This window comes from Lepidochelys kempii, chromosome 3 (genome assembly GCF_965140285.1).
Source record: "Lepidochelys kempii isolate rLepKem1 chromosome 3, rLepKem1.hap1, whole genome shotgun sequence".
Classification (NCBI taxonomy): Eukaryota; Metazoa; Chordata; order Testudines; family Cheloniidae; genus Lepidochelys; species Lepidochelys kempii.
The window spans coordinates 201,667,190-201,693,501 of NC_136382.1; the positions used below are offsets into that span (position 1 = coordinate 201,667,190).

Sequence of the window (26,312 nt, forward strand, 5' to 3'; positions counted from 1 at the left end):
AGAGTAATGCTAAGGTAAATATCATTGTCTTTCAAATTAAAAAAAATAAAGGGTTTTTAAAAACCCATCGCACTTGTGGGTTTTTTGCATATAACACAACATTCTGCTCTTTTGTTCTCCTCGTTGAACAGACACCTTGTCGTGCCCTGGTAGAGCCCGACAGTCATTCAGATAAATGCCTAAGGGAACATCTTCCAAATTACTTGAATGAATCGTTAACTATCATTCAAAATAAAAATCCTACCTTTTATTATTTAGATTTCCCAAGTGTGTCTGCTGACTACAATCTGCCGCAGAACTTTTAAAGTGGTGAATATATTAGATAGCAGTGTCTGACTACAGCCTTAAGCCTAATCTACTCAGCACATGTGTCAGCCTGCTGTGGTTGTAGAAAGGAAGTACAGTAATGCTTTTATGCACCAGTCTCAATTCACACCTTTGCCTCTAAAGGCAGTGGGAATCAGGAGATCTAGGATGTATTCCCAATTCTGCCACAGACTGCTCGTGTGATCTTGGGCCAGTCACTTAGGCCAACATTTTAAAAAAGCATCCTCTAATTTTGAGTGCCTCCGTTTTTGGAATGCCCAATTTGGGACATGCTGAGGTGGATTTTCAGAGGTGCACTGGCAGATCCCATTGACTTCAACTGGATATTTAGGTATCTGGCACTTCTGAAAGACCAAAAGCTCAGACCCCCCCCCCCCCCCAAATTAGCAAACACTTTGAAAACATTGGCTTTAACCAACTTTGAAGATCACCTTTAAGTGCTTCTGCTTCCCCATCTTCAAAAACAAGGATCATCATAACAATACCCTACCTCATGGGCGTTATGAAGCTAAATTCATTATTGCTTGCAATGCTTTGATTGTACAGTGATAAACACTAAGCAAATTCTTTAAAATAAAGTTAAATATCTCCAAGTTTTCTTCTTTTGTGTCTAAGTGACTATCAAATATATACACTGCAAAAACAACCCTCCTCACAAAAACTTACCCCTTCTCTAGAAGATATTTCACAGCATCCATGTTTCCACTTCCACATGCCGCCATCAGAGGAGTTTTATAATATACATCTCTAATGTCCACTGGTATCCCCTCTTCAAATGCTTTTTTCAGCGACACAATGTCTCCTTCTTTAGTAAGATAGTTAATCTTGGTGTAAGTCTTCTCTGGCTCATCAATGTACCACGCAGAGTCATCCTGCAAAGGATGTTCAGGGGGGTGATCCCGATGAAAGCGGTTACCATCGGTCACATTCTGATAGGTCTCAATCATGTACATAGGGGGCCCGCCATCTGTTCGGCGTGGGCACAAGCTCTCTGGAATGACGCAGATGGGCATGGGGATGGAGAATTTGCCTTTCTTCCCTTTTCCTTTCTTCCCTTTCTTCTTTTTAGGTCCGAAAGACGAAATGAGATAGGCTTTTTGCAAGTATTTGGAACCTTTAAAGAACTCTTCAATGTTAATTCCCCCAGCACGAGACTTATCATGTGCCTGGGCAACAGTTTGTATTAGTTCAGCATCCACAAAATCACACTTCTCCTGAATAATTGATGCAAAATCATCTTTGCTTATTGTTCCGTCACCTCTGTCCACAACCTCAAATGCCTCACGAAGGGCTGTCTGATGTTCTAAGGACCAATCGTGCAACCTCATCGCAAAGCGTGGATTGGCTTCCTTCGCTCCAGGTTTGGTGATTTTAGCATGGAGTCGTTCAATTTTGCGCAGTTCCTTTGATGCTGCTTTAAAGCCACCTTCTTTGGCAGTCATTCTTGGGGTTTTTGTTAGTAGGTTCTTCCATTTAGGATCACAGCCTAAACATACAGACATTGTTTTACTGAAAAAACAAGATGGTGTATAAAACTAGCTGAGTCTTAATTCAGATTTGCAGCCAACTGCTGCAGATAATTATTAACACAGGTCTACAATTTTATACTGTCTGGGATCTAAACAGAACTATTAAATTGCACTTTTTAACTAGGGAATGGGATAGTTATTATACACAAATACACAAAAACTACACTGAAAGTATTAAAAGATTTTACTTAAACCAATAAAAGAAGTCATGAAGAGCAGAGCTAAGCTTGAAATATTATTTCTAACTCACCATTCTGTACCCAAGAATTGCAGTTTGGCTATGTGTGGTGCCATTCCTTAAAATGTTTGTACCTCATGAACACAGCATGAAGAGATTTTGCAGGTTCATGTGATGACAGTGAAATTCCAGGGGTGACACTGAATTTGATTTTAGTCAGCATGACCACAGCTTCTTTGAGGCCAAATCCAATGCCCACAGAGATTAAGGGGAGTCATTCCGTTCACTTCAGTAGGCTCTGGATCAGGCCCTTTAAGTGATACAATGATTATTTTCCTTTGAAATGTAAAGGGTCCAAAGCAGCTGTGGACACTCACTTCTGAAAGAATTAAATCCATCCCAATGCTAATGGAATATTGTTCCCACCTGTGTATGCCTAAATACTTAGCCCAGTGTTGTTTTAAATGACTCAAATCTATTGAGCATCCACTGCCTCCCTTGAGAATTATTCTACAGGCTCACAGCCACACGGTTAGGAAAATTTTCCTGACAATCTATATTTATCAGTGGATTAAATACTCATTACTAGTGCAACTGTGACAGTCCTGGAAAGTTAAATCCTCCATTTATAGAGAAGTGAAATCCTGTATTTAGCACAGAAGATAAGCAAAGATTTGTATGATCTATGTAAATACACATTTTTTGTTTACCTCTTTGCCCTATAAATTTGCAGCAATCCGCAAAGCCCCCAGCAGCAGCGTAATGAAGTGGCGTGTTTCCATTCATAGCAATGAGCCCCACATCTCCATTATAAGCTGAAATAATTCTTAGGATCTAGAAAAGCAAAGTCAATGCCATTAAAAACCCTGCACCAAAATGACTAGAGTTTGTGGGTTTAAAAAAAAAAAATTGAAATTAGGGCTGTCAATTAATCACAGTTAACTCAAGCAATTAACTCAAAACAGATTAATTCGATGAAAAAATTAATTGTGATTAATTGTAGGTTTCATTGCACGGTTACACAATAATAGAATACCAATTTAAATTTATTAATTTTGTTTTTCTACATTTTCAAATATATTGATTTCAGTTACAATGCAGAATACAAAGTGTACAGTGCTCACTTTATATTATTTTTATTACAAATATTTGCACTGTAAAAAAGATAAAAAATAGTATTTTTCAATTCACCTCATTCAAGTACAGTAGTGCAATCTCTTAATCGTGAAAGTGCAACTGACAAATGTAGATTTTTTTGTTACATAACTCCACTCAAAAACAAAACAATGTAAAACTTAATTGAGCCTACAAGTCCACTCAGTCCTACTTCTTGTTTGTCTTAGTGACTGGCTGAACAAGTTTGTTTACATTTACGGGAGATAATGCTGCCCGCTCCTTATTTACAACGTCACCTGAAAGTGAGAACAGGCGTTTGCATGGCACTGTTGTAGCCGGCATTGCAAGGTATTTACGTGCCAGATATGCTAAACATTTGTATGCTCCTTCATGCTTTGACTTGTACACTGCACTATCTTTTGTTTTATCTTTTTTACAGTGCAAATATTTGTAATCAAAAATAATAATATAAAGTGAACACTTTACACTTTGTATTCTGTGTTGTATCTGAAATCAATATATTTGAAAATGTAGGACATCCACAAATATTTATAATACATTTACATTAGTATTCTATTATTGTGTAACAGTGCGATTAAAATGGCGATTAATCACAATTAATTTTTGTAATCGTTTGACAGCCCTAATTGAAATATTGTGTAATCCATACCCACGCTGTGCAGCTCTCTGTCCCTCTCCACTGATTAGTCTACATACAAAAGTTTATGAGGTTGCTACAGTTATGTGGTTCCTTGGCCAGGCAGTAGGAACTTGTGTTTTTAAATCCAAAGTGCCCACTTTCAATCCCTATTACCATCAACCCATCCAAGGCTGTTGTGTTTTAAGAAGCACAGATAGATAGATATAACAATACTGCTACAGTAAGTGACCTAGATCCAAACAACAGGGTACTAATGGGGTGGGCATTGCCTCCAGGCTTCTCTATAGCAGAAATGTAGGGATCTTTGGGGTAGGAATGGGGGCAGGAGGATAGTTGCTGCTGATCAGTTCCCCCACCTCTGTTGAAATTAGAGGGGGCAAATTCATAGCTGTCCTCATCGTGTCTTAGAGACAACAGGGAAGAAAAGAAGCCGCTCCCCCGTCACTGGGCATCTACAAGCAACACCTCCTTTGTGAGACACAGCCAGGACACACAGCCTTGTGAGACCCCTCCGCCCTGGTGGGCCCACCCACATAAGACATAAGTAGGAACGTGTATTTATAGGTACCTCACAGAAAACTGTTGCAGATTTATAAGAGAAATACCATAATTTCTAAATCCCCTTTGATGGTTTAATAGAAGCCATTCATGAATAATGATTTCTCTGATTAATCAGCAAAGCTGCTTGTCTTGGGGGGAAGGAAAACCGGCTGAGTAGCTTTGAAGTTAAGTTTCAGTACTATCAACAAAAATACCTCAAAAAAGCCTCCTTTGGCGGCAAAATGTGCAGCATTGTGTCTTTCGTTGTCAAATATGTTAACATCTCCGCCTCTTTCAAGTATGCCACGCACCATCTCTATTACTCCCTCTCTTGCCGCTTCCATTAAGGCCGTGCGACCAGTAGCCTGCAAATTAAACAGCTGTGTTTTATGTTCGTTTTCGTGTTAGACAGTCAAAGTCAGCATCACAAGGGAATAGAAGAACTGAAGGTCTGCTTTATGCATCATCAAGAAGCAAAGAAGGGTGGGTGCAAGCCCAATAATTTCAAAAGTCTTCTGCAGGTCACCTTTAAGAACCTAATTCTACAGTTTTTAAAACACATGAGCGAGTCCCACTGTCTTCTCTTGAGTAAAAGCTACAGGATCAAGCCGCATAAGCCCAAACCTAGAAGTAACTACGTGTGTAGTTTTACTCAAGTGAGTAGTCCCTGTGAAGTCAATGTGCCTTCTCACTTGAGTAAAATTATGCAGCAACATGTTTATGGGCTCGGCCCCTAGATATTCAGAAGACCTCAGCTCAGCCATTTGGGTACTTCAATGAAGTGCTCCTCAGCCAGCAACTGACGTTCCCATACACTCAAAGGGCTTGTTGGATCTTGCTTAGGAGGACCACAACTGTGGACACAGACTTAAAACAAAGTACCATTGTTTTTCCATGTCACAGATGTCCTAGAGAGGGACACGGGACCATAGGCTCCTCTAGCCCAGTGGTTCTCAACCTGGGGGTATGCAAAAGTCTTCCGGGGGTACATCAACTCCCCTAGCCATTTGCCTAGTTTTACAACAGGCTACAGAAAAAGCACAAGCGAAGTCAGTACAAACTACAATTTCATACAGACAATGGCTTGTTTATACTGCTCTATAGACTAGACACTGAAATGGAAGTACAATATTTATATTCCAATTGATTTGTTTTATAATTATATGGTAAAAATGAGAAAGTCAGCAATTTTTCAGTAATAGTGAGCTGTGACACATTTGTGTTTTTATGTCTGATTTTGTAAGCAAGCAGTTTTTAAGTGAGGTGGAACTTGGGGGTATGCAAGACAAATCAGACTCCTGGAAAGGGGACAGTAGTCTGGAAAGGTTGAGAGCAACTGTTCTAGCCAATACCAAGAACTTTTTGCAAAATGTGCCTGAAAACCACTGGTGCTAGATGTGTCCATGTGGTAACATGGACGTGCAAGGGAAGACTGATTCAGTGCACCAGCTCTGTTAAGGAGGAGCAATCAGCACAGCTGGGACAGTGGTTTATTAGAAGATGGCAGGGTTTTGGGAATTCCACCAGTAGTATTATATCCCCAAGCAAAACTAGCATATGCTAGTACAAACATCAAATTTATGCATGACATCTATATGCATTTAGTTACAACAGAATATACACTCTTAGGAATGTCTGGCTTTAGGAGACCCATAGACCTTTCCTTATACAAAGCACAGGGGTGGCCAACCTGAGCCTGAGAAGGAGCCAGAATTTACCAATGTACATTGCCAAAGAGCCACAGTAAAACGTCAGCAGCCCGTCATCAGCTCCCACCCTCCAGCTCCCAGCGCCGCCCGCCCATCAGCAGCCTCACCCCCTCTCTCCCTGCACCTCCCGGTCAGCTGTTTTGTGGCATGCAGGAGGCTCTGTGGGGGAGGAGGGAGGAGTGAGGGCGTGGCAGGCTCAGGGAAGGGGGCTGGAAGAGGTGGAGTGGGGGCAGGGCCTGTGGCAGAGCCAGGGGCCGAGCACTGAGCACCCCCCAGCACACTGGAAAGTTGGCACCTGTAGCTCCAGCCCCGGAGTCGGTGCCTGGACAAGGAGCCGCATCTTAACTTCTGAAGAGCCGCACGTGGCTCCGGAGCCGCAGGTTGGCCACCCCTGCCTGACATAGCATATCTTCTTAGATAGTCAGTGGCACATGCTCTGCCCCTTACTTGCTACAGCAGGCCCACATGTTGGAGTGTGGCTTTATACTGGATTTCCAGTGAAATAACCACAGGATAGTGCGGTACATGAAGGGTTTATTCATGCACGGGGCTATACACCAATCCAAGTGTATACTGTAGAATTACTTGGATCACGTCCTTTCTGCATAGCTGCCTGCACATTTTGTCTCTTTCAAATGTGTTTATGTGAATAGGAAACATAGTCTAGAATTATTAAGACATTGTGCTGTTGTTCTTTACACCCCAGAGGCAGACACATTTCAGTGGAGTCTATATATATATATATATATATATACAGTTTGTGAAGCACTCTAATATAAGAGATGCTCCAGCCATGTAAAGTGGAGGAGGGATAGCTCAGTGGTTTGAGCTTTGGCCTGCTAAACCCAGGGTTGTGAGTTCAATCCTTGACGGGGCCATTTAGTGATATAGGGCAAAAATGGGGGATTGGTCCTGCTTTGAGCAGGGGGCTGGACTAGATGACCTCCTGAGGTCCCTTCCAACCCTGATATTCTATAGGGGGAGGGATAGCTCAGTGGTTTGAGCACTAGCCTGCTAAACCCAGGGTTGTGAGTTCAATCCTTGAGGGGGCCATTTAGGGATCTGGGCCAAAAATTGGGGATTGGTCCTGCTTTGAGCAGGGGGTTGGACTAGATGACCTCCTGAGGTCCCTTCCAACCCTGATATTCTATGAACTCTATTATTAGCTGACCAGAGGTGGAGGAAATAGAATCTCCTTCCCCTTGGTATCACTCTGGACATGCAAGCCAGGCAGTGTGACTCTCTTCCTTTGAAAACTATTCTGTACAAGCTGGGGTCAAACAGTGCGTCACAGTGAATAGGAAACTATTTGTCCTAGGGAGTGGTGAAGATACTGACTGAGCAGAAAATAATTCCCTACGGCTAAGCTCTGATATTAAAATGTTCCTCATTGCCCATCACTGTTAGGAGGAGGTGCCAGGGATTCTTTTATCTTATTAAAAAAACATTCAGTTTTGCATTGCTTTTTGACCCAATAAAAACAAGCAGATTAACTCAATAGTTAACAAGTAAAGAAATGTGATTGTTCATACGTTCTTCTGGTCTGTTTTGAAGGGTATATTTGGGGAAAGGGATGGAAGTAGATGCTGTATTGCTGGTAAGTGGCTGGAGTGATTATGCTTGTGCAAATTCCAGGCAGGCTGAATGTGTCTTGTGGGGCGCAGGGAGTTTACTGTGGAGAAATGCTGCTAAGAGTTTTTTTTGGGGGGTGCATAGCCTGCAAGTCCCTGTTCCAGCTTCAATCCACCAGAGGGTACTAAGGGAGAGCGGGGAAATAGCCCTAAGGCGTACCCTGTGGAGTGTCATCTGTTGCACTAACACCCTCCTTTCTTTGTACTCTGGAGCTCAAATCACCCACAATCAGTAAAGCCATTCCAGGTGGAGGCCCCCACAGTTTAATAAAAGAGGTGCAGCTGGAAGGGCACTCTGTGAGTGGCTCTGGAACTCATTCCCCCTCTTGGGCTGAAATAGCCTGAGTCTCTTGACGTTTAATGCATCGTCATCTTGGAAGACAAAAATGCGGTAAGGGACAGTGTTTGTGGGCACATAAGGAATGTTTGGACTGATTAACTTTAACTAGAATCTCCTTCCTTAGAGGTTTTTAAGGTCAGGCTTGACAAAGCCCTGGCTGGGATGATTTAACTGGGAATTGGTCCTGCTTCGAGCAGGGGGTTGGACTAGATGACCTTCAGGGGTCCCTTCCAACCCTGATATTCTATGATTCTATGAACTAGAGGGATGAGGATAAGCTCCTGGATTTGTGGTTACCTGAAACATATGAAACATTGCATGTGCCTTGAGCACTGGTCTGGCTTTTTAAAAATGTCTCATTGTAATGAATAAACAAATAAATGACCTGGATTATGGCTGCCCCTTGCATAGCTGTGCAGACGGAAAGGAGGGTAAAGGACAAGGTTTCTTGTAACATCTCACTGCCTTGGTTCTCATGCAGGGCCGGCCACACTATGCTTCTAATTGTATTGAATATAATTTCAACAATTAAAACAATAGGCCAGATCCCTCGGCCAGTGTAATGGACACAGCTTCGCTGAAGTCAACGGGCGATATCACTTCACACCATTTGGGGAGGTGACCTGGTTGTTTTTATGCATATAAATAACTGGATCACAACCTACCAAAATCCAAAACAGGAGACAAACGATCCAGGTGTGGGACCTCGGTAAAATAAAACAAGAATGATGGAGAGGGGCTATCAGTGGCAGTAATATGTACATTGCCCAAAAGTTAACTACCTGATGTGTCGTCTTATTTCATTTTAAAGATGAATGCTCCTATATTGTAGTGGTCTTACAACTGCATTACAATAGTATGTATACATATTTAATTATAGGAACATTCCTACTAGGTTTATCGCATTGGGGTCTGCTCCTCTTTCCAAAAATTTCAGACATATTTCTTTAATCTCGTGTGCTTGTTCACAGGCTTGTAGGAATACTGGCTTCCCATTGATAGTACAGTTGTTAACATCTGCGCCGCATTCTAAAGCGATCTGAACGCAGCGGCAGTGCCGTTTCGTAGGTAAAATACAGTAAAACAAAACACCTGCAACAAAAAACAAAATGGCTGTTAAGCAACAAATGTTAGGGGGCTGAATCAAATAGCAGGAAAGGCCCTGATTCAGGAATCTGATCTGCACAGACAGACCCCTTGAACCAGTATAGTGACCCATTCATTTCTCAGGCATAAGGGCCTGTCCATTTGAAACAGATTACAGGATGAAGACTTCAGAAATTAACACATGAAATGATATTTGGGATTTCAACAGGACCGCTTGTGGAGTAAAGCAATATTCAATGAGAGTGAGGGTATCAGAATCTGATCCTTAATAGTTAGGCACATATAAAACTAACTATTGGAGAGAGCTACCAAAATGCCTGATCCAGCAAAAATGTCCTCACTTTCAGCACCACAAAAACTCTGAAGAAAAATGGCTTTGTTGGGTTGTATGTGTAGTGAACACCCACCTGGGGCTGAACCTTAGGATGTTCAGTACCAAACCACAGACCTTTGCTACATGAGCCAAAGAACAATCCTGCAGCAGAAGACTCTTACTCGTTATGCTGACCAGCCTCTAGAGGGGGACATAACACACATGGCTAGCACGTGATATGTGGTGAGAAAGCAGGACTGCAATTTGTATTGATTCTGGCTCCAAAGATACTTTTTCTGTCTAATATGATTAAGAGGAACTCTTTTTACCTTTTCCTTCATTATCAACTATGGTCATGTCTGCCTCGGCCTTCGCTAGTTTATCCAAGGCTAAGTCGTGGCCTAGCTCAGCTGCTTTCATTGCAGGAGTGCGTCCCATTCGGTCTTGAACATCTGGATGAGCTCCTTGCTCCAGCAGGAAGTTGCACATGTCTATGTCATTTGCGATGCATGCCAAATGAAGGGCACTATAACCATCAACAGGCTCTGTGAAATTAATGAGTTCTGGGAATCCAAGTTTGGTCAGCTTCTCTATCTGCCTCTTGTCCTTTTGGCGAACACATTGGAGAACTTTGTAGATCTGCAAATCTTCAAGTCTTTTGTCCGTCAAAGACATCCTTGATCAACTGAAGCTAGTCTTCTTCAAAGGGAAGGCTTTCTGGACAAAAAAAACACAAAACACACGTGTGAAGTTATTCTCCTTACAAGCCATAATGGGTTTTGATCCAAATCGCATTTATGTCAGTTAAAGTTTTTCATTTTGACTTCAGAGGTCACTGAGCAGCCTCATAATTCTTGATTTTATATGGGCATATATATAATTCGAACCGTGGCCACTGAGAGCTGCGGGGGGGCCGTGCTTGCAGATGTCAATGTAAACAAAATGTCTTGCATCCCGCCAGCGGATTACCCTGATGGGCCGCATGCCAAAGGTTGCCAACCCCTGTACCAGCCTATAATTTAACGAACTACCTTTCCAGAGAATGTGGAATCTAAATATCACAAGGAATTAGATTATTATTTATTTATATTTGTATTACCATAGCTCTCAGCAGCCCCAGTCACAGACCAGTTCCCCATTGTGCTAGGTGCTGTACAAACACGAACAATAAGATATTCCCTGACCCAGAGAGTTTACAATCTAAGTGACAACCTGTTTAGGCAAATACTTGGATTGAAATGTTAAATTCTATTCTGTGTCGGTTCTTATACCATCCTTGTTACCATCGCATCCACACACCACCTGGTAGCATCCTAAGCAAAAAGACTAACGTCAGTCATGTGTGGTTTGTCATTTCATCCTCAGACATTTGATGATTCTGTCAAAGGAAATAAATGCAGTCGCTTGTAACAGGCAATCATGAATGTCTTGTATACTGATGCGAGCTGCATCCCACGGTTCTCGCCCCAGACGGAAGAGAACTCAGAGGTGCTCTCCATTCCGGATCACCAGGGAAGCTGTAACCCACAAGGGAGTTCAGCTTGGAATGTTAACAAGCCACTGGGAGCAGAGACTCTACACAGCAAGTCAGCACGGGGGCCTGGCCGCTACGGGCAAAGGGGCGTGAGCTCTGCAGGGCTGGGGTGTCTGAAGATGCTAAGGGGAACAGGAGGAAGCCCCTTGTAATTTGCAGTATGAATTCTTTGCCTGTAGTCATGTTCCGTTGCCTGCTGGCAGAGGATGCTAGGGAAGACTGGATTCACTTTTTAAAAATCTGACATGTTTTAGTGGAGCCCTTCTTCTCCACCCACCTTGTTGTTGATTTGCATTGTGGTAGTGCTTCGAGACTCTGGTCACTCTTCCCCCCTCCCGCCGCAAAAAAACACGTACAACTATATTATTACAAGGCACAATTGTGCCTGGCCCTGTGCTGGTGGCCGGGTGGGGGGAGTGGGTGCGCAAAGAGTCCTTCAGCTGCTTTGTGTGTCCCTTACCTCCAAGCAACAGCCAGGCATGCTCACAGTCCCTTCTCCTTCTTAGTGCTCCAGAGGTAGATGACATCCCAACATGGACAAGGAAGAGTGGGAAGGTTCCACCCCGGCCAGCATAAATGGCTCCTCACCAAAAGGAGAGCACGCTGTAACACCCAAAGGGATGGGGCAGGTTGTGCATTCCCCGTGTGCGCTGGTGAGCTTTGGGAGGCACAATCCCTCCAAGAGCTCCCCTCTGGGGCCATGAGACTCCCCAAGTGAGCGGTGCCAACTGGCTCTGTCATTAGCTGTACCCTCAGGCTACGAGATCTTCTATCCAAATGATGTTCAGGAAACCCAAAGTTATCCCAGGAGAGAAGTGGAAAGAGGAAGGACATACAAAGCTCCTTGCTCTCTGGAAGAAGTGCAAAAATCCTTCATTGTTCTATCTAAGACCTAGAGACAAGAGTACGGGCCAAGTTGCCACCCAGCTGGTGATAACTGGCATAGCGCCATAGAAGTCAAAAGAGCTACACTGACTGATTTACACCAGCTGAAGATCGGATGATCTTGATCAGAAGGGCAACAAAAATGATTAGGGGTCTGGAACACATGACTTATGAGGAGAGGCTGAGGGAACTGGGATTGTTTAGTCTTCAGAAGAGAAGAATGAGGGGGGATTTGATAGCTGCTTTCAACTACCTGAGAGGTGGTTCCAGAGAGGATGGTTCTAGACTATTCTCAGTGGTAGAAGAGGACAGGACAAGGAGTAATGGTCTCAAGTTGCAGTGGGGGAGGTTTAGGTTGGATATTAGGAAAAACTTTTTCACTAGGAGGGTGGTGAAACACTGGAATGCGTTACCTAGGGAGGTGGTAGAATCTCCTTCCTTAGAAGTTTTTAAGGTCAGGCTTGACAAAGCCCTGGCTGGGATGATTTAATTGGGGATTGGTCCTGCTCTGAGCAGGGGGTTGGACTAGATGACCTCCTGAGGTCCCTTCCAACCCTCATATTCTATGATTCTATGATTTATATAGTCAAGTGTTGCTTTTATGTACAAATCTGAATGCGATGCAGTACTTGTCAGTGATGCATTTAGGAGCAAGTCTTACTTTTTCTTCCCTTCCATATCCCACATAAAAGCCTAAAGACAAACTTTAGGTTCCTTCTCACTGGAATGGGGACAGTTAGGCCATAGGTTTCCCACGTAGGAGCAGTGTCTCAATTTAGAAAAATAAGTATTTGCCAGCCACATGTAGTACCCATACATAACAGGGGCAATGTTCAGCGTGTCTGGCTTTGTTTTACGGGACATTCTTTGATTCAACACACTGAATGTAGCTTTTTTGTAACCTTAATTCGGCTGACTTGTGTGCACACATTATGACACTCTCTTTAATTACACGATCGCATAATATTTATTCCACAGGATCTCTGCCCCAGTAAGTACACAGTATGGATGGTGCTCACTGAATGAGCAGCTATTCACTATCTCGTTTAACCCTTAGTGTTCAGTATGTGGGCTTAGGTCTTATTTACTGCATACTATTCAAGCCCTGCTCTGAATCCAGGATTATTAATTTCCTCTTGGGCTCATCACTGTGAATGCTTCACAGACATTAATTTTCTCAACACATCTATGAGGTGGGGTAGTATTATCCCCATTTTACAGATGGGGAACTGAGTCATAGACATTACGGTCACAAGAGTCTACTAGTTTTGGGTGCCCACTCTGAGATGCTTAAGGTCTTAAAATTCCAACAGCTTATTTTACAGCACTTTGTTTGTCCAAAACACAGCTCTCAGTGACTTGAGTTGCAGTTTTAAGTGCTTACAACATGTGCACATCCAAACCCAGATGTTTCAAGTTTGGTGCCTGGAAAATGAGGCTCTCATAATTAGCAGCCACCTGTGAAAAGTCTGTTTTAAGTGACTTGCCCAGCATTACATAGGAACTGTGTGGCAAAGGCAGAGATAGAATCTAATTTTCCATGGCAGCAATCAACTTCTTTAACCACAAGACCCTCCTTTCTCTTATAGCAGCTCCCAGTTTCATTCACTAAATATCTCCCAACTTCTGCAACAAATGAAGCAGGAGTCCTCCAGACAACAGCCTCCTTCACTACAAGCCTGATTCCAACCCAGAACACTGCCCATCCTGTGCTCTGAATAAGGCAAGAGTCCTGTGGAATAAGAGTATATGATCATGTAATTACAGACAATAGCATAATGCATATACACAAAGGGACCAAAATAAAGATGCATAGACAATCTTAATTCTGGCATTTCCTAACTTTAGAGCAGTTGACCTTGCTACCTTACTGTTCTTTTAATAACTAATTTTGTGCATATTTTTTTAACCCTGAAAAAAACAGGTTCCATCACGTGGAACCATACTGATCTCCACAAGGGTCTTCAGCAGGGTAGGAACTGTGATAGCCACAGCAGAGACCTCTGCTACTTGAGCTAACGGAGTAACTGAAAGCAATAGTAGGCTGCCATACGGACGTGGACCAACCACTAGGAAGGGATGAGTCACATTTTGCCAGTGGTTTCACAGATATTTGTTGACAGATTTGGGAAATAGTGGGTGCCATTCCAGGCTCCAGAAGGGAGCATGCGCCAATGGCCACAGACCCTTCTGCTCCTCTCTCCTCCACAAAGGCTGATCCCTTCTGGGCCCTGTCCCTTTCAGCCTGTCTCTGTCCCAGTCCTGTATTTCCCTCCCAGCACCTAAATCATCCCAGTCTTCCCCCAGCAGCTCCTTGTTCCTGTCTCCCTCTCCCCAGGCTACTCATCTGAATCCCCTCAAACCTAAGCTCCTCCTCGCAGTCCCACTCTCTCACACCAGGCTCTTCAGCCAATTCCCAGTCTTCCCTCTGCCCCAGCTTCTAGTTCCATTCTCCCCCCAGGTTTCCTCTTCCTTGTCCAATCAGTCTCAGTATCCTACTTCTCCATGCGGCTCCCCCTCTCCGGCCAGACTTCTCATCTGATCTCAGTCTCCAGCAACTTCTTCCTTCTCCGTGCTCCCTGGGCACCAGCAGCGGGAGTATGAACAGCAAAGGAAAAAGATTTCCTGCTTTCAGTTCTAGTGCCCAACCTCCTGCAAATGCAAGGAAAGTCTTGCTTGGCCTCTGCATCCCTAGGGTGGAGCATGTCCAGTGCAGATTGAACTTTCAGAGAACTTAACTGCCAAACTAGCATCCCTACTGACCAGGTGCAAACTGATTTTTCAGAGGCTTATAATTTGGCCAATTTTCGCAGGTTTTCACAACAGCCGCAGAAGGCACTCCCCTGACACTAGCATGACGTCCCTGTCAACTTTCAAATCCCTGCTCCAAAGCATGGTGGAGTTGGAGTTTCTTGTGAAAATGGTTGTACAATCTTTTTTAAAAACATGGGGGAAAAAAACAATATTTTTCCCTAAACTCATTCTTGGAAATAGCTGAACCATTTTTGCCGAAACTTTTCTAAATAATTGGTTTCAGACAAACACTCAGCATGGAAAATTCCAGCCTAAGCAGTTACAGTCTGTCAAAGTTATAAACAACTGAAAACAGGCCTGGGAAGTGTCAGGGAATGTTAAAATATGGGTGATGTTACCAACGCCAACTCTAATTCTGTGCAATTTGCAACTACACTGGTATTGATTTTAAAAAAATATTATTCAGCATCTTGCTAGTCTGCGTTGTTAAGCAAATATTTGGAACGGAACTCATTACATAGTTTTACCTGTGACGTATTATTCTTTGTTGGGAGGAAGGACTGATAGCATAGCTTTGAGCCAGGTATACTCTGGTGAACATCTCACACAGCTATGCCAATAAACCTAAATCAAAACCTGTAACACTTCTGTCTCTCTTGATAAACACTGAGGGAAACTCTAGCTAATCGTGCCAGATTTCATCGTGGTTTTGTGATGGACTAGGCTGAGAATCAAAAAGCTCATTTTAATTTCAATTTAATTATTTTTCCAGTGCACCAATTAGCAGGAAGATCCTTTCAAGCAGATTCCTGTTTCTTTGTGGAACTTGCCAAACCAGCGAGATGCACAAGGGGAAAGCTTTTCAAGGGCACACAAGTGTGAGTTAGATGTCCAGCTCCCATTCACTGACTTTCCATGAAAGCTGGGGGCCTAATTGCCCCTTATGTCTTTGAAAATCCCCCCCACTGTGGCCTTCTCAAAGGCCATTATCAACTATAAAAAAAAATATCACACTGCTGCCAGATTTTTTCCCCTGTTATTGTTACCAGCAACACCTACTGCACAATCCTGCAAACACCTACATATGCACTGTGCTTTACTCACAAGCGTAGTCTCAAGGATTACAATGAGTCTTTGCAAGAGCAAGGCCTTAAGAGTCGAAAAAAGAGAAATGTTTTTTCCTCTTTTTGTTTAGTGCGTGCATGTGACAGCACTTTGTGTATATTGTTGGCTCCTTGCCCACTGTGTGTGTGGGAGACACACCCAGCAACAACAACAAAAAGAAACACTTAAAAAAACAACAACCCTGGAAAATTGAAAACCACAAAAATTGGCAGAGAAATACAGGGACAGGTGCAGTCACTGAAACTACTTTTATTCATTTTCTAAAAGCTAAATTTCAAGTTGACAATGTCCCTTTTAACAATGACTGTTCACAAATCAGTAAACAAAGTTATCAGACTTTTTATTTTAAAAAAATAAGCATTTAAAAATTTATAATTAGTTTACACATTGACTGTATCTAAGCATGAACCTTATAGTGTGACATAAAAGAACGTAACATGGTAACAGTACTCCCATGCATTTATTGCTTTATACAAATAAAGACTCCATTTGACTCATGTTTAGAATCATAGAATATCAGGGTTGGAAGGGACCCCAGAAGGTCATCTAGTCCAACCCCCGTTTAATGGGACCTGAGCAACGACGTCTGATGAAAATTTATCCCAGGACAGCAAATAACTACAAGGCTCCAGTTAAGGCTCAGATGGATATCCCCTTCCCTTCTACACCTTTTAGTTTTAAACTGTATGTCACTTCTCAAAAAATGTTCTGTTCGGACAGAGATACACTGTATAGCGTAGAGCGAATGGACACTGCAGGGACTTCACACCGGACTCACGCACCCACCTAGAAAATTAAAAAGCAGCGCCACGGTCCGTTTCTAATTTGTAATTGCTAAATCTCCAATTCCTATTCCGAGCTCCTCCTGGGTGGACCTCCATGGAAGGTAGAGGGGTTCCACCCTGGTGCAAGGATCTGCCTGGGCAGATCCACTGCGCAACGGAGGTGTAAGGGCCAATCCCGAGGGCCACGGGGAGAGGCCTGCGGCTCAGCGGGCCTTGAAGCCAAAGAGCGGGGGCTTAATGTATCCATTCTTCTGCCCTGGCACGCCACATCTAGGGCGATTGATGAGAAATACAGTCACACAGCCATGGGATCACATCCCTCTCCCACGGACAGGCTGCTCCCTAACTCTACCGAAGGGTTCGGAGAAGGCAGCAGAGCCGGCAAAGCACGGGCCAGCCCCGGGGCCTCCCTCCTGCACAGGCCAGGGCCCAGTGGAGCGCCGGCCGGCGTCCCTATGTCCAGGCTTTGGGGACAGCCACCGCGGCACCTCTACCGCACCTCTCCTCTAGGGCGACCAGATGTCCCGATTTTGGGGTCTTTTTCTTATATAGGCTCCTAGTACCCCCGGTCCCGATTTTTTTCACACTTACTGTCTGGTCACCCCAGTCTCCCCCTCGAAGGACTTGGCCAGAGTTCCCAACAGCGATGCACAGGGATCCCCGCCCCCGCCCCCTTCACCCAGTGCTAAAATGCAGCCACCTCTGGGGGCGGGCCACCGCGCTGGAGCTGCACCCTGCACGAGGGCTCGGGAGAGAGGCGGGCGGGGGGAGGGGGGATTCCTGCCCCACGTGCACTGGGGGAGGTCCCTGCGCGTGCTCCCTTGTGACGTGCTGGAGCGAGGGGCGGGGCGGACCCAGCACGAGCCCCGGACTCACCTCCCGGCGGGGAGCAGCCGGCCGGGCGGCACGGCTCAGGCGCGCGTGCGCGCTGGAGGGGCTGCGGCGCGCCCCGAGACAGGCCGCGCGAGGGACGCTGCTACCCCGCAGCTCCCATAGCAACCGGCAGCCCCGCCCGCACATGCGTCATAATGCCAGGCTTGCCCCGCCCCCGCGCGGGGCGGCCCCGCCTGGCGCGCGCTGCAGCTGCGGGGTGGGGTGACTCCAGCCTCTGTGGGCAGCTGCTCCCCCGGGCCCTGCGCCTCATTCCCCCCTTCTGGGCCCCAGTTCCCTGCACCCCCTCTCCTAGTCTGCAGCCCGGCTCCTTGCCCCCCTCATCCGCACCCCCCATGTTCCCTGCACGTCTTCCCCGCAATGTGCATGATCCCCCCCCCCCATTCCCTGCTCGAGTTCCCTATGCCCCCCTCGTCCGCCTGCCTAACTCCTCCTGAAACCACAGGGAAGATTTGCACTCACCATGGTTTGGGATGTTGCTCCTCTCTGCCCAGGCCAAGGTGGGGCCCAGGTTGCTGCAAAGCTTTAGAAAGTGGAGGTGCAAAGGGAGGGGGGAAAGACCAGTAGAGCCACCTTTCCCCCTGTGCAGTCCCCTGGAAAGGAGAGCCCCTTAAGGTACCCGTACACGAAATGTGGTACACTGTGGTTCTCCGAGTCCTGCAATTCACCATGCAAAATGCACTGCAAGTCACCGCTCTTCTGAGCAACAGGCTTCCCCTAACCCCCACCCCATTTCCGCTGTTGATTTGTGCAGGCGAGTTGGGTCTTAACATCCCTGTGTAGCAACACTAGGGGTAGCAATGCTCCAAATATGAGAGCGCATTCGGATCTCCTCGCATTTCTGTCTTTAGAGCGCATGGTCAGAAGAAGAAGTGAATGAAATGTGTGTCAAACCCATGCCCAAAATTCCACAGCTGCTCCCGGAGGATTTCATGTGGCTGTGATGTTTTGGGGATCACCCAGACCAATAACCTTGGTTTTCTTAATGCATGCTGCTGTGGCTCAGTACTCTGACACCAGTAGCCAGCCTAAAAGCATAAGAGTCACCCTGGCTGCTCCAGCCTAATTACTCCTTGCAGGGTAAAACCTTTATACTTTTAGGTTGTCTGCTGATGTCAGGGCTCTGCAGTATAGTATAGTATAAAGATGCCCAAGGTTACAGGGCAGGTGGTGACAGAACCCCTTAGTGGCCTGGGTAATCTCCAAAATGTGACAGTCATATAAAATCCTCAAGGGGCAGCATCGCTGAAAATCCCACTTGGTGTGCATTCGAACGAGATATTTTGGGGAAAGATTTTGAAAAAAAGTGTAAGAGACTTGAAGCACAAAGCCCTTTTAAAAATCTTGTGCTCTTAAGTCACTTAGAAGGTTTTGAAAATTCCACCCTTTTTGATGAGTGAGCTATTTCTTTTATGTCCATTTTGATCAGTGTCTGATTTCAACATCTGGGCCCAGACTCTGCCTGCTAATCTGCACTCAACTCTCACTGAGTTCAACAGGAGCTTCATGGACACCGGTTGTTGGCAGGATCAGACCCTTGCATTTAACATCAGTTTGGTTATCATAATCAGGCAAGTTATCCACTTCTTATTCAAGACAACTGTTAAAACATCCCCTCTAAAACACTTTCAGAACCAACTGAAGCATAAGGCCAAACCATTGCTATGTATTAGAGCTGTCAATTAATCGCAGTTTTAATTGCACTGTTGAACAATAGAATACCAATTGCAATTTATTAAATATTTTGGATGTTGTTCTACATTTTCAAATATACTTATTTCAATTACAACACAGAATACAAAGTGTACAGAGCTCACTTTATATTTTTTTAATTACAAATATCTGCACTGTAAAAATGATAAAATGATATATTTCAATTCACCTCATACAAGTACTGTTGTGCAATCTCTTTATCATGAAAGTGCAACTTACAAATGTAAATTTTTTTGTTACATAGCTGCACTCAAAAACAAAACAATGTAAAACTTTAGAGCCTACAAGTCCACTCAGTCCTACTTCTTGTTCAGCCAATCCTTAAGACAAACAAGCTTGTTTACATTTAGGGGAGATAATGCTGCCCACTTCTTATTTACAACGTCACCTGAAAGTGAGAACAGGCATTTGCATGGCACTGTTGTAGCCGGCATTGCAAGGTATTTACATTCCAGATATGCTAAACATTTGTATACCCCTTCATGCTTTGGCCACCATTCCAGAGGATATGTTTCCATGCTGATGATACCCATTAAAAAAAAATGAGTTAATTAAATTTGTGACTGAACTTCTTGGGGGAGAATTGTATGTCTCCTGCTCTGTTTTACCCACATTCTGCCATATATTTTCATGTTATGGCAGTCTCAGATGTTGACCCAGCACATATTGTTCGATTTAAGAACACTTTTACTGCAGATTTGACAAAACGCAAACAAGGTACCAATGTGAGATTTCTAAAGATAGCTACAGCACTCAATCCAAGGTTTAAGAATCTGAAGTGCCTTCCAAAATCTGAGAGGGATGGGGTGTGGAGCATGCTTTCAGAAGTCTTAAGAGAGCAAAACTCCAATGCAGAAACTACAGAACCCAAACCATGGGTTGAGTGCAGTTATATTTTGTACATAATTCTACATTTCTAAGTTCAACTTTCATGATAAAGAAATTGCACTGCAGTACTTGTATTAGGTGAACTGAAAAATACTACTTCTTTTGTTCCTTTTTTTACAGTGCAAATATTTGTAATAAAAATAAATATAAAGTGAGCGCTGTGCACTTTGTATTCTGTGTTGTAATTGAAATCAATATATTTGAAAATGTAGAAAACATCCAAAATATTTAAATAAATGGTATTCTATTATTGTTTAACAGCGTGATTAATCGTGATTAATTTTTTTAGTCTCTTGACAGTCCTACTATGTATCAAATATCTTAATCAAAAGGGGCAGCGGTGCATAGGCAGATCCAGGTCCAAAAGAAGAGACATCCTGCTGCCACAAAACAGGATGGCTCCTATTGCTTCATCTCAGTATGTGAGCTCTTTACTGCTTCTCCTAACAGGAGTGCCATGTGCATGGTAGCTGCTTCCAGCTAGCACTTGCTTATGGTGGGAACCTGAGTTAGCCAGACTGTGGGCCAGTTATTACTTTAGATCAGCTGATCATTCCTGGTTTGGCAGAGGTACAAGCCCCATTGCATTAGGCTGGTGTCACAGTCATTGTGCTTTTGTATGGCAGGACAAAATGTTGTCTGCTCACCCATATTGTTGCAGTGATTGCTGTATTTTTGGGCCTTCCGAAAGCAAGACTTACACTAATATGGGTGGCAAAATTCTATGCTGAGGAACTTTTGCAAATATTTCTTTTTCATTTTTGGTTTTTAAAATAGACAATTCAAGATGGGAAATGCCAACCTGATTAATTTGAAATGTAGTTTAATGCCAAAATACAGGAGATCCAATTAAGCACACACACACTCACGCACAAATAATAATGATACCTTCAAATTAATACATTATGGGAACTTCTGAGATTTGTATTCTATTCTAAGTGGGGCATAACCTCCTTCTATAGTGACTGCCTCATTCCCTCAGACCATGCAGTCTGATTGCCCTATATCCTGTCATGCTCTTGAGAATGATGCTGGGGACTCTTGATTCTAAGGGGAAAATATCCCTTTTCAGCAGCTGTGGAATAGAAAAATTAGGTATTTCACAGCATCTTTACCCCAAGAGTGAAGTCTGTCTCTGCCTAGACAATTGCCACTATGACATAAGGGAACTGCCCTGACCACACTCCAAGACAGGACTAGATCAAAATCCTGCATGACAAATTCTCAGCAACATAAGCCGTCAGAATTGAGATCCCTGAATAGAAAAAAGTCATCAGAAAGAATTATACAGAAATTGGAGCCTGACACCGCTGGGTTTGTTGGCGTACCATTAAAAACAACTAAATATCAAGGCTCTAAAACTGAGATACCCATCAAAATGCATTCACAGGAAAATGTCTAAGGAAGTTTCTTTTTAATGAAGCTGGATTTGAATGAAAAGCCCATGTTTACAGATGAAAGCAAATGTTGACATTAAAGAATCATCATGTTTTCCATAACTGCCCCTCCCATTTCTAATAAGGTAGCACAGAATGACATATACTGACTCATAACAGTGAAATAGAAAATGGAGAATTATTAATGGTAAGATTAAGAGCTTTGATAGTGATGTTTTTAATGATTTGTAATTATGTATAGTGAGGGAGTACAGATGAGATAAAACTTAGGCCAAGTCTTTGCTGGTATAAATGTGGCTTTGCCAATTCTTCTTTTACATAGATTTGCAACTCTGCTTAAAATGTTATTGCTGAGAGAACAAAGGTAACATGTCGTGTTGGAAGATGTAAGTAAAAGATACACAAATGTGTAATGATAAATTAAAAAAAAACCCTTTTCCTGGGAAGGCCCTGGGCAGGGTGACACAAAAACAACATGAGCTAGAAACTGCAAACTCAGCACAAAGTATCTAGAAGTTGGGTAACTGAAGCTTGTGCATGCATAATATATGGGTTACCTAAAATCCAAACAGTTGACATGCTAAAACCACTTGGATAAAGATTAAGTAATCTGTAATGTGGAAATATATAAATGACCTAACTGAACATGGGCCCAAACTTAAGAGACACTGGACCAGAAAACTGAAGAATGGGACTGCCGGACCAGGCCAAGAGATCATAGAGGGTGAAACTATCATGGCAAAATGTGGCAACTTGGACCCATTTACCAGTTCTGTCTTGTCTGTTGTTATATGTCTGGCATAAATGTATCTCCAGACACTATAAGTGACAATAATTCTGTTGGCAATTGTATAAATAAAGGTGAAAAGTGATTAAGACTAAATTAAATAGACTTGTGACTCAGTTTCCCAACTTTTTAGCTCTTCTTGGTTGACAACTCAGTTTTGGAGATGAGCCAAGTATGATGCCATGTCAGAGGTAGAGAGACTGAATTCACTAAGGAAACATAAATGGTGCAGAGCCTTGACTATGCCACAAAGATTTGTGACTGGAAAAAAACAGCTTCCATAGATGGAGGGATCAATCAGCCAGAGAAGGTGAAGAAGTTGGGATCAAGACACAGGAAAAATCAGATCCTGATCTACTTCAATCTGGCCGAACTGCAGGCAAAGCTGCTGTATGCTACCTTTGTGCTCATCTGATCTGCAGAGCTGGGCAGAGCCATTTTAACCCATGTCATAAATTAGAGCAGCCTCAGAGCTCCTCTAACCAGCACTAGTTTGTAACAGCTCCCAAAGGTCTGTTAAGCTGTCAGAACTTAGTAGAGTTCTGCATGCTTTGTCCATACGCCCTTATTCCCCACACACCTCTTTACACTACGAGGGGCCAAGAGAGATTTGTATAAAGCTGACTATGCCAGCTGGGGAGTCCCCCACTCCAGGTGAATTTTCAGCTGCCCCATTTAGGGGAGTTTACAGCCCTGTGGGTACTGCTGGAGGACACAAAGGGACGAAACAAAGGCTAGGATCTGCCCTTGACAGTGGTAAACAAAAGGAAACCTGCAACTGATGGAGCAAACTCAAGTGTTCTCCAAAGAATGACACCAGGAATGAATTTAATCCAACGACAGAACAGGATGCAGGAGGTATCATTTTGTTCAGCATATAACAGCAGATTCTAATAGTTAGATGATCAGAAATAAATGAAGTATTAGTTTCTAAACAGCGCTATGTCAATAAAATATTAATTTGTAAGAAGGGAATTTGTTTCGTACTGTTTTATACATGCTAAGTGTTAACCTACTCAGACTCAGACAGCATGCGTGCCTCATATGATGGCGGGTAAAGCTCCCATTACCAATATGCTCACTTTGCAGCAGCAGGATGAGATAATTACACATGAAAAGATTTTGATGCAGAACAGCTGCTTCAGAGTGCTTGGAATTAAAATATAAGAGCTTCTGAGTGCTTTGTTCAGTGCTGGTATAAGGCACCAGGCTGACAGCAGCTGGAGAAATTCTCTCTACAAGACAGGAGCAGCACGCTGCTGGCAGTCTCAATGTGCTTTTCATCCATGGATCCCAAAGCCTAGAACATTAACTAAGCCTCAGAGCCCACCTGTGAAGGTGGCATTGTATATTGTCAGAAATATTATGCAGATAGGGGAAACTGAGGCACGAATAGTAGTATTCTGGCCCTATTGACCTCAGTGGGAGCTGGTTTGGAACCTAGTATGATTTTCGTTGGTATTACATGCTGTTCTGTATTACGGTGAGCATGTTTGTGACTTAAACCTGTTGCTTCTCCAATCATTATCTTCCCAAGGTTAATTACTACTATACCCTTTCATCTAGTCCCGTGTTACTGCAAGACTTGTCCTTTTGTTGTATGCTCTTCTCGGTACGAGCTTGCAAGCCTGATGCATAGTGCAATGACACAAGCCTAGCATGTGGCTAATTGTAATGTCTGTCTTGATCATAAATGATGTTAAAATCAGCCACATGTTACCTTGCAGGAGTGTGAGATCACTTTAGCCTGGCTAATGAATGTATTTGTCTTGGTAGAATTGAATAACACATTGTTCCTAACCAAGGGCTAGGTTGTGCCTAGCCCTCACCTGGCACTGTAGGGAAGGAGGAGCTCCTGCATAGCTGTCTGAGTGCTGCCCACATCTCTCCTCCAGACTCTCAAGGGAGCACAGAATCTCACAGGAGCAAATGAGTGGGATTGGGTAGGGAAGGGCGGGTCTGGACCGAGCCCTATATCCTCCCCTTCACAACCTGGCCACTGGAGCTGGATGGGTGTATAGGGTTGGGGAGACATCATGAAGGGGTGTCTCAAATTACTACCTCTCCTCTAGTCAACCCCAAATTAATTTTGTTTTTATTGTTTCACCTAGAGAGGGGAAAAAATTAATTTGGAGTCAATCTAAAACAATGTTTTGTTTCAATGTCTCGCTCCAGCCAGGGAACTGAAAAGTCAATTATTCACACATCTCTACTTGCCTCCTAACTTCCTAAGTACAAATGTCGGGCCCTGCCTTGCTTTCTTTGTCCACCCAAAGCTCCCACTTGCTTCAGCAGGAGCTCTGGATGCACAAAAGAGATAGGACCAGAATTTTAAAGTGCTGTGGGAGACTCTGCACTTTAACCCTTTAAGGCAGTGGTTCTCAAACTTTTGTACTGGTGACCCCTTTCACACAGCAAGCCTCTGAGTGCGACCCCACCCCTTATAAATTAAAAAAATGTTTTTATATATTTTAAAACATTATAAATGCTGGATGCAAAGCGGGGTTTGAGGTGGAGGCTGACAGCTTGCGACCCCCATGTAATAACTTCACGACCCCCTGAGAGGTCCTAACGCACAGTTTGAGAATCCCTACTTTAAGGTTACTTTAGTGTATCCAATCCCCATTGGAAAGGTGCTTCATGCTTCTTAAGCTCTGGAATTGAGGGGATATAAGTTACTGTCCCCTACTCATTCCTCAGGTCATCTTTGTCCACCTGTCTAAGGGCCTAGGCCAAAGCCCAATGAATACAGTAGTATGGATCCACTTCACTCCTTTCATTAGTTCTTTGTAGGCAACTATCATTAGGACAAAAAAAAGTAAGAAGAGAGTTCTTTTTGTAGTTCTTTTGCATTAATGTTAGTGTAGTTAGGGCAGGTTAGTAATGGTGAGACGTAGGGTTGCCAATTTTGGTTGGACATAATCCTGGAGGTTTCATCAGATGTCATAATCTTTAATTCCTGGAGACTCCAGGACAACCCTAGGGTATCTTAGACTCCATTTGATTCTGCATACACTAATGTCTAACCCTTGTGAGCCCTGCTGTTACATTATCACTATTGTCCGCTAATAAGCATTGTAGGTGCTTACTTAAGTTTGCCAGACTGATGAGAAACAATGGCCTCATGTGCGTCATTCACCTAGCATTTCTTATAAACAAAGCAAATGAAATATTGATCACCCTCATTGCATATGCAGCAAACAAAGGAGCGATTTTCAGCTGATAATAATGCATGTCAGACAGAAGTGAGTTGGGAAAGCAGCTCTTCTGAAATGGCTGCTGTCTTCCTGCAAACCCCGAATTATTGCTGAACCTCTTGGAAATGTAACCTGTAAACGGAAAGTAAAGCAGCATGTAATGGAAAAGCAACATCATCCTTGAGACAGAAGGAGCAGAACGGCCATGTGTACCATGTGCTGGATTGTGAAACCCTTATTGACGTTGTGTTGTCCCTTTCTCCTCAAGCAGTCCCATTGATTTAAAAGGATCTACTTTAGAAGTAAAGTGCTCCCTCACTGTGAGTGTACCAAACACTAACCCCACGTGAGCCAGGCACACAGTTTACCTACCCTCTGTGAAGAATGTACAGATGAACCAGATTTTCTAATGTCAGGAAAGATGGCTGCAATTCCCAATTAAAGCGACTTGGCTTTGTGGGGAAGGAGGGATGCTAAATCTACCAGAAGCCCCAACCCTGTTCATCTGCTCAGCCTTTCTCTGGTGGGGCTAGATGAGGAGAACAAGGGCTACATATCTGATAATCCCACCTCAGGCGGGTGGCGGAAGGGAAGGGGTGGAGAGAGCCACAGGGTGAGAAGAGCTCTGGTTTGACCTTCCCTACTTGGTAGCCAGTGTGGCTAGTCAAGCATGAGGGGGAGTAAACTGCTTCACTACAAGGGATGAAGCAACTTGCTGTTCCCCCGCAAAGCAAGGGGTCCTCAGGAGAGGAACTATGACACTGAGAGTTCCAGTGTATTCCTGGATTTTCTCCTGGGCTATGCACTGCCCCTGGTTCAGATGGTAAAGTTACCAACCATGTGCTCAGTGACTTACTTGGTACTGGTATAACTCCTTCTAAAGGAATACTGCTGTTCCCTTGTGT

At 43.8% G+C, this 26,312-nt stretch overlaps 1 protein-coding gene across 3 annotated transcripts in view; it reads right to left on the minus strand.

Annotated features, from left to right (window-relative positions):
• Window positions 1-17,472, minus strand: part of ANKEF1 (ankyrin repeat and EF-hand domain containing 1) — a 33,955-nt gene extending 16,483 nt beyond the window's left edge. The window contains exons 1-6 of one of the 3 annotated variants that reach the window (XM_073339621.2): window positions 17,411-17,472; window positions 9,781-10,168; window positions 8,924-9,123; window positions 4,567-4,716; window positions 2,745-2,868; window positions 994-1,813 (exon numbers count right to left, since the gene is read on the minus strand). In XM_073339621.2, coding sequence (XP_073195722.1) covers window positions 994-1,813; window positions 2,745-2,868; window positions 4,567-4,716; window positions 8,924-9,123; window positions 9,781-10,126 — 1,640 coding nt within the window. In that variant the 5' untranslated portion in view covers window positions 10,127-10,168; window positions 17,411-17,472. Of the gene's footprint in view, window positions 1-993; window positions 1,814-2,744; window positions 2,869-4,566; window positions 4,717-8,923; window positions 9,124-9,780; window positions 10,169-11,445; window positions 11,554-17,410 lie in introns of those variants that run through there. The other 2 variants (XM_073339620.2, XM_073339624.2) reach the window with 2 other exon arrangements.
• Between the last annotated feature and the right edge of the window lie 8,840 nt (window positions 17,473-26,312).